Raw genomic sequence first — 12,189 nt, forward strand, 5'->3', positions numbered from 1 at the left:
CTTTGCATATGTATTTACCAAAGAAAAGTACCACTTTATAAAGGATCATCAGCAGCAGGAATAAAAGGTGGATAGAAGAGAAAACTGTGACCTGGAAGAAAGGAATTGTCTAAGGGAAGAAAAAGGAAAAAGAACCAGAATATAAATCAAACCAAAATATAAATCTGGCCTCAATGCTCTGGAACCTTCAATGGGGTATTCAGTAGGTCTCCAGACTCAGAAAAAAAGTACACATGACTATGAGAGGGTTAAAGTATTACCTGATTATAAAGGACACAGTAGGAATGAACCTGTAACTACAGTTCTGATAGTCTTCAGTACTGGGGAAAATAATAGTGGAAGTATTTAGATAAACACTGGTTACTTATTTAGAAGAAAATGGACTCAGGGATATTAACTAACATGAGTATGTTGCTAAACGTTCCTACCACTTAAGCCTAATCTACATCTGTGACTGAATTATCATAGTTCTAGATTAGGAATATGGTTTATAGCTTGACAGGTATAGGCAGTTATGTAGCATGCTGTTCAGGAGACCATCAATGAGCCTAGTCCAAATGCCCAACTGCCGCTCAAAGAAACACAGTAGGAAAGTGAAGCTTGAGGGACTTAATCCCTGTACTACAGGAAGTAGTTTGTTAATCATCTCTGAGCCACAGTCCTCTGTGATAACTGCCAGGCAGTTTATCTTAACTTTAAGAAGGCTTACGGCTCAGTACCCTGTAAAAGACAACTGAGTAAACTACAAAGACTAGAAGTAAGAAGATGTTAGATATATGTGAGGAAAAAGCAGTTTGTACTGAAGAACATAAATATGATGACAAGAACTCTGCCTTAGATAGGAGAGCACTTGAAAGCCACAAGGCAGAGTGTTTAGAATGGTATTTTTATTGTGTTCTGTGTCAGATATGGCAATGGAATTCCATGTGATACCAACATAGAGATGATGGCACTGGATGGCTGGACAAGCACTGTAAGAGAGATAAAACAGTTACTGGAACACAGAAAGGTTGCAGCTGGGAATCAAAGCAAATAAGTGCATGGTTATAAACTTTTGGAGTAGAGAAGGGCTGCATGTAAAATGAAAGCTTAAACATAAGACCAGTGAACATGAAGAAATATTTGAATGTGGTAGTGGTAATGGGAGCATGTTAATCTATCAATGGCAGTTTAGGCGACTTGTCATTTCAGCGACAACATTTCCACAAAAGTACTTTCTCCAACAGTAAAAAAATTCCATTTTCTCCACTGTTGTGCAACCTTGGAGTATGTATATGTAAGTTAGGGGGTTATGAGGTGGCCCTCTACCCCACCCCACCCACACATGTAAAATATATTTACTCCAAATTTCACTGAAAATGCTTTCAGTGAACCATTTTAAGAGTTCTTGGTTTCAGAGAAAGAGGTATTGATGTATCAATATGAATCAATGCCAACATCAATGAACTATCAGGTGCAATCTACATCAATGAACTATCAGGTGTAATCTGAAAGAGTCATAGCCAGAGACAACAGTATGTTAGAATGCATTCTCATGGAAGTTGACATCACAGACAGAGATGTTATTATACCACTCAGGAGATCACTTATGAGGCCAGTGCTGGAGTAATATGACAGGTTCTGAAGACTGTACAAAAATAAATACAGAGCAGCAGTACTAGAGAGGGCACCAAGAAAGACAATGAGGATTACAAATTAAATGGAGAAATTAAAGTATATAGAAAGTAAGAAAATATTTAAACAGCACTTGCTGGAGGACAGCAGGCAAAGGGATATGATTTGGGTTCAGACTGTTAAAGGAGACAGACGGGGGAGGACACACATTAAAGGAAGAATGGGAGGGAGGCTATGACACAGCACAAACTATAAAGCATGGAAACTAATTTCAATCCTGACCTAAAGAACTGTTGAGTGTATGCAACAGGCTGGCCTGTGTAGTTGACTGGCAACAGAACAACAGACTCATTTAAGAAACTCTGGGTCTTGAGGAGGGGAGAGGGAAGAAGGGTGATGCAACTAGGAGATGCTGGTTAAATCCAAGGGGCAGATCATATGTAATGTACAAGCTCTTTCTTTCAGCCTGCAAGGATGTGATGTAGACTTTTGCACATCTATAATTAGTACACTATGAGACTAGTAATTACAGTATTTCTTTATAGTACTAAATAACAATACCAACAAAGTTATATCAGGCATGTTATGAATGTATACCTTTAGGTCTTCTCGCCATTCATTCATTCCATAACTCTTAGAGATTTCTGGCTGGAAAATGGTCATCTTTGCCATAGCAGTTGCTAGGCGGGTCAATGACTGGCGTCCACTTCCTCCAACTCCAACTAATAAGGCATTTCCACCTGACTGTTTCAGAACACGACTTATACGAGAAAGATGTTCTAGCACATACCTACACCACAAATCACAGATTTAGTTCTTGTTATAGTCATTATACAAAATTTATTTTTCCATCCTTATGTTTCAAGTAACACTCGAGCAGTTATAATAAGTAAATGCAATTGCATTCACAAGAAGTAATATTTTAGGTACAAATGGTGGTAGATGTATGGAACAGTGATACACAATTAAATGCTTATTTTAAATTACATGTACATCAAACAACTGTCAATGTTAGATAAAAAAAGAACAGAAGCATAACTGGTTCAAGCAGCTCCCTCGGCCAGTACTATGAACGAATACCCCACCCCCTCAGCTCTTCAAGTTCAAGTGAAAAAAAAAAAACCTTCAATGTAAGCAGTTGCTAGAGTACAGTTTAATAATAAAATTTATTCTTCTTTTTAAACTGTAGCAAACTACCTACCTACAAATGAAGCAAGCAGTTGCTACAATTTATACTCTACCTGCAGAGAGCACTACAACTCTCAAATTTTAGTTACAAAAATATTTTTTTTTTACTTTTAAACTGTAGTGAGCAGTTGTTACAGTTTAGACCACACACACAGAGTGATACAGTGGTCAGGTATGATTGCAAATGCAATACTGGCTTTATTGCATTAAAGAGAGATCGGGATTAGCTGATCTTAGCTCCCAACACTCTGCACACGGGGCAGGTGATTCTTGCCCCAGCCTAGCTATGCTACTGAAGAAGAAAGTGCAATTCTGGTGTTTCTAGAAAGTACAAAAACAAAAGACACTGACTATGAACCAAAATATACTCATCAAACCACAAAATGAATGGACACCAATGTTTTTTTAATAAAAAATTGAATAAGTTAATCAGTTTCATGGACTTCATCAGAACTGTTGACAAGTTACTTCCAGCAACCTTTAAATTAATTCATGATCAATCACATGACACAAAATCTCCAATCATCAACCTTTTTACAAAGCTTCCCATCCATCATCATACTGGTTTTAAAAAAAAACATCCAAACAAAAATTTCCTTTGCATAAAATATAAAAATAAATCAATCATAAACATACATAATGAATTGGACCATAAAATAAAACATTTAAGAATGCCATTATAACACATAAAAGCAAGTCTTGCCATAATTTACCCCCTTCAATTTTAGAATGCTATTTAAAGAGATAGCTTCATTTAATCCTGCTGGTTCACATGCATTAAGCCGCACTTGCCAAAGTGGCTCTTGATATTCCAGGGTACTTTTACAAGGACCACAAAAGTATTTCTTTCCAGCTTTTCTAATATCAAAAAAGAAATGTTTTGTTGTTATTACAAACCAATGTCTATAAAAGGTGTTGCATACATTTTCTTTTTAAATCATAATAATGCTCAGAAATACTTTTGGAAACAAATATCCAGTTTTCCCACATAAAAAAACTTGCAATAAACACAGAAAGTTAAATGTACTACTTAACCAGCTTTACAATTATAAGACCATGGAATTTAAACACATAATTACAAGTCACAAGTGTTAATTTTTCACCATCATAAATATATTTATATTGAGCATAAGCACTGCATTTTCTAGTTCCAAGTTATTTTTGTACTTACTGCTCCTTTTTCATATTGTGTACAACAGTTTATCTTCACTTTTAAATTTGTGTATTTTGTATACAACAAAGGCTTAGACTTTAACTTTTCTGCAATTTCTTCGTCACAGTCAATAATTTTCCAGTTTTTCTCAATAACAGATTTTATTTCAATGATTTCAATCCCATATTTTATTAAAGTGCTATTTTCATACTTTTTACTTATCTTACAACTTTCATTAGGCAAAGGCTATTTAACTTTCAACATCTCTTTGCCCAAAAAGAGCGTCAACTTTTCATATATACCTTTTGTTATTTCATCTTGACTTTCTGTCATATCTAACATGGCTTAGTGGTAAATCACTTTGGCTATGGTGTGCAGGGTCCTGGGTTTGAGATGTGCAAAGGCTGATTATTTAACCTATGAACCTATATAGGAAATTCACCCCGGGGATCACATTAGTCGCCCTGCTAGACAGGGGTCCAGGGAAGTAAATATTGTGGGAAGAAATATCCAGGGAATTGTTTGGCTAGGCTTGTATAGGCCCTAGGGCCGATAGCCTAGTACCAACCTATGAACCAACAACTTAGCTGGATACCCTCTTTCAATTAACCTGGCCTTCAGAAACTTAACTCACTAACTAAATCATTGTCGTTAGATATGATCCTTGCCAAACCGCACCATTTGTTCCTTTACTAAGCTCCTCTTTTGATAGTAAGGATGATAAGTCTTAAAATGCAAATAACTATTTTTCTGTGTAACACAGATTTACATTTTTGAGATACCTGATGCTTCACAAGCATGACATGTAAAGAGTGATTTTTTTTCTTTTGAAAAATTATAAGTAAATTTAGAGAATTCGTTGTCTGAGTGATGTATTTATCCACTCTTCTAGTTCACATACACTACCTTTCCATGCCATAATGATATCATCCAGAAATCTATATACAATACCATATATGGTTTAAAACATTACTGGAAAACATATTCTTGTTCCCAATACCACATGAGAATATCAGCATACAGGGGGATGCAGGAATATATATATATATATATATATATATATATATATATATATATATATATATATATATACATATATACACACACACATACACACACTATGAAAAAAATTGCAAAAATTAATTGCATTATAAAACTTCTATTAAAGACAAGCTGTATTAATCAACACACCACTTTAATACATTATGAAAATACATACTGAAATACACATTAGTGTATTGTATAAAACTTTTAAAATCTATTAATATTGTACTAATTTATATCGTATGGGAAACATTACTATGATATTTATGACTTTTTTTGTTACAAAAACCTAAAACAGCCACATTTTCGGTGCTGCAAATGTGAAATTAAATGGTGAAATACCGTCACTAAGACAAACTTCTAAGTGCTTATAGTTTTTAGACTGAATCTATAGCAATGTTTCTGAAAACTTGTTGATACCTGTGGCACAGAATGTGAAATCTTATATTAGGAATTATTTGCAAAGTTTTACACAAAAATAAGAATTGTTTATTTGGTGCCAGATGATTTCTATAGCAACTGATGTGAAATCACTAAATGTTAAAGACAGCATGAAAATTACATAGAACAAAAGTTAGAACTATTCAAGCACTGCTAATTTTAGTATTACAAAACAATTACTTTATTTTTAGTATGATATATTATATGTAAGCAAAAGGAAAGACTAGCAGTGGTTTTGCAAACTTGTTAATGGTGCAATGGGGCTACGATAAAATTTAAAAAAATAAGAAATGTTTATTTGGAGTCACATAATGTTTCTCTGGTAATTGATATGAAATCACTATATCCTATAATTCAATACTGTGACACCCCACCACTGGCTGAGTAATCAAGGAGCCTCAATCCTCACCACTAGCACCAGTGAGGGACGTACACTGGGAGGATGACAAGTACACACACATTATTTCCAAATCTAGCTCTTTGAATCAAGTGCAATTTCCCTTATGAACACACAGAGACTACAGTCAGTCCAGGGCTGGTTTCTCCCTCTTTCTCCAGATCCCCTATAAGACTCTCCACTGGCACAGTCAAATAGTTGAGATCTCAGCTCAGTGGCCAAGCCAAGACCACCAGCACCCTCTCTGCCCAACCAGTGCTGTGTGTCCCTGCTGCCCAAGTAGTTCACACACACACACACACACACACACACACACACACACACACACACACACACACACACACACACACACACACACACTTTAAGATTTGAATTTTACACACATACACACATGGGAAAGGCTGGCACAGGTTTACTAACTATACCCACTTCTGCCCACACTATAAGGTAGTTATGACTGCCACTGTCATGTCCTTATCAGCTACTTTAAGGCCCTTAACAAAGGTTGCCAATCTTACTGTATAATGTTACTACCAATACAAATGGTAGTTTAACCAAGAGCTATGTTATTAGGAGTGGCCTATTCAGTGTCACCTAATAAATATGCAAGTACTCTCAGAACTTAAATATGTTTCACAAATATCAGCCACAATGAAAGGTTTAAATATATTTAATAACAACAATAATAATAATAATAAAAGAACAAGAAAACATTCAGTACATAATTACAGTAACAACAGAGTTCAAAATCAAAGGAAATATTTAAAACAACATTGCAAGACAGTCTCAAATAAATAAAGAAAAACAACTAAATTAACTCATTCCTTCCAGTACAGCCCTTTTGAGTGTGTACCTTTAACTCCGAGTGGGTTTGGCTTGAGCCTTTAAAATGATGTTATCACCTTACAGTTATAACAAATACTTATTGGCAGAGATCAAATATCAATATAATTGTGTTTGGCATCATGTATGCTTCAAGATAAAATATTCTGATACCTTGCATGTAGCATAGTTTTGGAATTATTAATGCAAATATGAACAAGCAATATTTGACGCCTAGAGGGGTAGTAGGAGGTAACTGCAGAAAAGCCTGGAGGTGAACTTGGCCGTAATGAGTTAAGCTTTGCTATATTCCTGACTGTATCTAAGAGAATTATACTGTTCCTTAGACTTACTTATAGAGCAACAAGGCAGATGTAGTGAGTGGATGTTCTTGTCAGGTCAAAGACAAAATACAGAATGCCCTGTCTCTCTCTAGGAGTTATTAAATTAATATCTCAAATATTACTGCTGGGGAAGCTTGCTGAATGACATCACTTCTTGTCATGACTCTATCCCAGGGAAAAACAACCATTGACGCAGCTGCTAGCTTTTAACATCTACCTATGAAAATAGATAAACAAGGGTTTTTCTTAGATCTAAGGCAGATTCTGGAAGTTATAAACCAATAAACACTTCCAAGACAATATAAAAAACGTCTAGTTCTAGACATTATGTCTCCTGTTGCACTGAAACTGAAAGATAACATATTTTTTTATGGCCCAGCCGTAAAGTAATTTAATTTCAACTATTTTTCTGAAGTTAACTTTTTGTGTTGCAGTTTCCATTGTTAAAATATATAGATTTAAACAGTTACAATAGCATATATACATTTCTGTTCTTTTCCAGTAGGGTACACTGTGGATACATCTTTCAGCTCAGTACTGTACAAACCCTGTCCAACACACACTTCTGTACCAGCAGTTTGATATATACACAACATACAGTTTTAATACATTTGTAACACAAACATATGAATCATGTTGATATTCACAAATGGCATATAATTATTTACAAAATTCCAGATATCTGGGCTAGCAGTATCTCCTTTCATGACACATACGATAATGGGATATACAGCGGGGGTAAATGGTAAAGAGACCTTGGATGTTACACAGAGCAAAAGTTAGAATTATTCAAGCACTGCTAAGTTTAGTATTACAAAGCAATTACTTTATTTCAGTATGATATATATGTAAACAAATGAAAGGAGCAGCAATGGCTTTGTAAACTTGTTAATGGTACAATGGGGCTACCATAAAATATGGTGTTCTGGGTTCTGGGTGCACAAACAATATAAAAGTATACTGTCATTTCACTGCCAATCTTTTTATATGGAAAGGAGGCAAAGCATTTTAAGGGACTTCTTTTAATTTATACTAAAAATTGTAGTGAATTCCTAGAATGTATCATAACAATAGAAAAGGAGAAAGTACAATTTTATAAGTAAACTTACAGTAACAGTCGATATTTGAACAATTCTCTTTTGCAGCAACCTGAGCTTTATGGTAAGCATCCTACCAAGGACTGCATGTGCAGCCAGTGTCCAAAGATGTAGGACACCTTTCATATACCTGTAAGACCATTAGAGCTTGAAGGCAAGCTGGTATAAAAGCAGATGTAGGAGCATCAAAAATGAGAGCTTTCTTGCCTCAGAATCAAGGGAGACTAGAGTCCTGATAAGAAAATGTTACGATAACTGGAGAAGAAAATGATCACCACCTTGGCATAAAATAACAAGGAGGAAGGAGGGAGGGTGTTTTTACTGGACAGTGATCTAGTCAAAGATCTAACATCACATTCATTTACAGAACCATACTATGTTCATCATTAGATCAGTCTTGTAACAGACTAAGCTATATGGGACAAATACTAAAGCTTAGAAAGAAAGGTAGAGGGTAGAAGAATGAGAGATTTTAGAAGTCTCTGAAGGATAGCTGCCTTAGAAAATGAGTCAGTTTGCCACTAGAATATTTCTAGAGTTCACCCCTTTTCCAAAAAGCAGCAGACATAGCCATAAGTCTAATAGAATGGGCTCATACTTTGCCTGGAAGTGCCTTGCCATGATATGAATAACAAAAGTGAATGGCACATGACAACCATTTGGAAGTAGTCTACTTAGATGCTGATTGCCCCTACTTCTTACCTTCATAAGACATGAACAATTGATAAGAATTCCTGAAGTCCTTTGTCCTGTCAATATAATATCTTTGCTATCTGTGGACATTCAGAGTGTTAATGCTTTTCTCTCTCCTCTGTTTTTATAGGTTCATAGATGTTTACTAGGCTAATGACCACTAGTAAGAGCATAGGGAGATTAACAACTTGATGCACAGCAAATTCTGAAATCACTTTAGGTATGTAAAAAGGGTTGGTTCTCAAAAGAAACACTAAAATTATAAAAGATGAAACAGGGCTGAGTCACCATAAGACCTTGCAACTCAGATACTCATCTTGCAGAAGTCAGAGCAATGAGTAACACTGTTTTCCATGACAGTAATTTTAAATCAGCTTCATGAGATAGTTTAAATAGAAAAGGTACGAGTTTCTCCTGTACAAAGTTAATATCCCATGGAGGAGCAATCTGTTTTTTCAGGTGAACAAATATTTAATATCCATTTCAGAAACTACTTCACTAAAGAGAAAACGGGAGATCTAAAGGTAGGCAGGCAGAAATGTCTGAAAGATTAATCTTAATGGAAGGATAATAACTCACACAAATACTGAAGAAGCAAATATGTTTGAAACTTAAAAGCATCTTGGTTCACTGTATGGCACCAACTAGACAATCTTTTACACATAACTGTATATGATTTTATAACAGTAGGTTTCCTAGCTTCTTTTTAGTAATTGTTGCAGAGAAAAGGTACTAAACGGTATTAGAATTTTATCATACAGGCTGTAAGATGAAGAGCTTGACATCTGGGGTGGATCAGAGTGCCCCTGACTTTTATGAGTAGATCCATCCTGTGAGAAAACTTGTGGTAATTGTACTTTACTATTTTCAGAAGAACGGAGAACCATTTGTGCCTGGGCCAAAACGAAGTTACCAATACTACAAAGGGATAAAAGCATAAAAGAGCACTCCCTTCCATAAGAATTAAAAGGCATCTGTCTTCCAGGCCTTTCTGCAAGTATTTCTGGAGCAGAATCTCTTTAGCTATCTGCTGTGAATGGCGGCAAACACATCTACTTGAGTTTAACACAGGTAGATGATTTCTTCAATAAGATTTCCATTCATGGAGGTCTGCCTTGGTCCTGCTCATCTTGTCTGCCACAGACTTCTGCTCTGACAGAATGTACATAGCCTGTAGAGCTAGACTGTGCTGAGCTGACATTTCACAGGGTATCACAGCAAATCAGAAAAGGGGGAATATCTGGTCCCCCCATATTTATATATCACATGACTGACATAGATCCTGGATTCCAATGATGGTTTTGTAATTTCATAGCATTTCATAATGCCATAATTTCTTGGATGTTTATGGTTCTTTTTTCCCAGTGTGGGTTTCTTTTTGTCATAGTGGTTTTACAGACCTTACACATTCACCCCTTTAGAAACAGTACCCCCTCTATGCAAAATCTGATGCATCTAAGGTTACAGAGTGAGTAGGTTATAGTGGGGAGGAACAGAGACAATGATTGAGGGTAAATTGATTCATCCACAAATGACTTTCCATCCTGGCAAAAACTCAGTACTAGAATCTGAAAGTAGAGGAGAGGAGATTTTGTTGTTGGGTCTATACGTCTCAACCTTTAAATGCAAGAAATCTGGACAAAGCCAGAAACAAAGGGGCACACAGACCCAAAATCCTAAACCATTTGGACTTGATTGCATACTTGGGAGCCATACATATGTTTTCCCATTGCTTTCTTGTAAATTACATTTCCAATCACTCTTCCCATTTTTTCTCACCTCCTCTGATTGATTCTTATATATCATGCAGTTTTTAATATGATCTACTAATTATCACTTTTTTAAACAGCTGCTTCTGTTCTAAATTCAACTAAAAACTCTACCAGAGCAGATCTTCCACTTAACATTCCCCTATCCCTTTCACTTTGAATGTACTCTGAGATCAAGCCCTGGTAGGGAAGGTAGTCTCTAAACTGCAATCCAAATTTCCTCCCAACATCTTGGTTCCTTTGCCAGATTTCTCCAGTAAATTCCAGGAGCCTCTTGCCTATCCTCTTAACCCCTATTTGTGGTCATCACTTTTGGCAAAATCTCCTTTCTCCAGTCTGGTATCAGCTTAATTCTTACAATACTTTCTGCTACTTTATGAATATACTAGTCTATATAGTTCTTATTATTCTCTTTAAGGATCTGCATCCAAAATCCCACTCTCTCTCTATTTCTCCAACCCCCTCCCCTTGCTTCATTATCATCCTTTTCCACTTTCAATTATAACCTTCTGCTTGTGTTATGTACATGAGCTGTAACTATGCATCTATAAAATATCCCCTCAAATCAGATAAAGCTAAACCATCCTGTTCTATTGTAAGGAACAACTTATCCCACTTAACTATTGCCTTGTTTCCCTCACAGATAAATTCATTCACTTATTTATTGTCCACAGCTTCTTCTTGGGTTGATAAAAATATGTCTGACCCATGAACAAGACTAAAGGGACTAAAACATTTTCATTGCTTTGTATTTTACTATCTATATAGTTTCTCAACTTTTACATTATCTTTTGTTTAGTCTCTTCCTAAATATCATTAGCTGCCACAACAGAAGTATTTTTAATTTATACTCCTAAATATTTAATTTTATCATGTCCCAATAAACATGGGTATTGCTGAACCAGTTCACGTATGGTTATATAATTTCTGGCTACAGCCTTTATTTTATCTTCATTAATTTTAAATCTTGAAAAGACTTAAAACTGTCTCAAAATGTTCCACAACACTGATATATCCTTTTCTGGATTTATCAGTTTCAAAATAATATCATCTGCAAATAATATCCACTTTTCTTGACTGCCACACTAATTATAGCTTTGTATTTCTGTGTCCCTTATTTTCTTTGCCTATGGCCCAAAATATAAAGCAAATAAAAGGGGAAAGAGGACACCCAAGCATGAATCCTCTTTTCAAACAGAGATTAGCTGAGAAGAACTTCTCCATTTTAATTCTTGCCTCCCATCCTTCATATAGCCTTTTAATTAACCTTGCTATTGTATCAGGGAATTAAAATGCTTCCATTGCCCTACTCATAAAATCCCAGTTTATTCTATCAAATACTTTTTCTGCTTCAAGATCCACTAACAGCAGAGCTAGTTTCTTACATTCTGCTTCCCTCTGGATCATCATTATTCAATTAATGTTGTTGAACGTTTGCCCCCTCCACAAAACCACACTGATCCATAACTATCAGTTTTGGTAACAGTTTTCCATTCTTGTAGCTAGTATAGACAAACACTTATGGTTTAATTGTGGTTTAAAATTTAAATGCATCTATATGAATCTGGGTTGGAAGGGTCTTTGCCACCTTTGGGTAACAAGACCATCACAGCTTTTTCCCAAGATG

At 35.6% G+C, this 12,189-nt stretch overlaps 1 protein-coding gene across 1 annotated transcript in view; it reads right to left on the reverse strand.

Moving 5' to 3' along the window:
- DNAH12 (dynein axonemal heavy chain 12) overlaps window positions 1-12,189 on the reverse strand; it is a 4,520,724-nt gene that overhangs the window by 1,530,832 nt on the left and 2,977,703 nt on the right. The window contains exon 40 of the mRNA XM_044078497.1: window positions 2,212-2,404. Coding sequence (XP_043934432.1) covers window positions 2,212-2,404 — 193 coding nt within the window. The remainder of the gene's footprint in view (window positions 1-2,211; window positions 2,405-12,189) is intronic.

The sequence above is a fragment of the Protopterus annectens genome, chromosome 7.part1, assembly GCF_019279795.1.
Source record: "Protopterus annectens isolate FY-2018-M chromosome 7.part1, PAN1.0, whole genome shotgun sequence".
NCBI classification, from domain to species: domain Eukaryota; kingdom Metazoa; phylum Chordata; order Ceratodontiformes; family Protopteridae; genus Protopterus; species Protopterus annectens.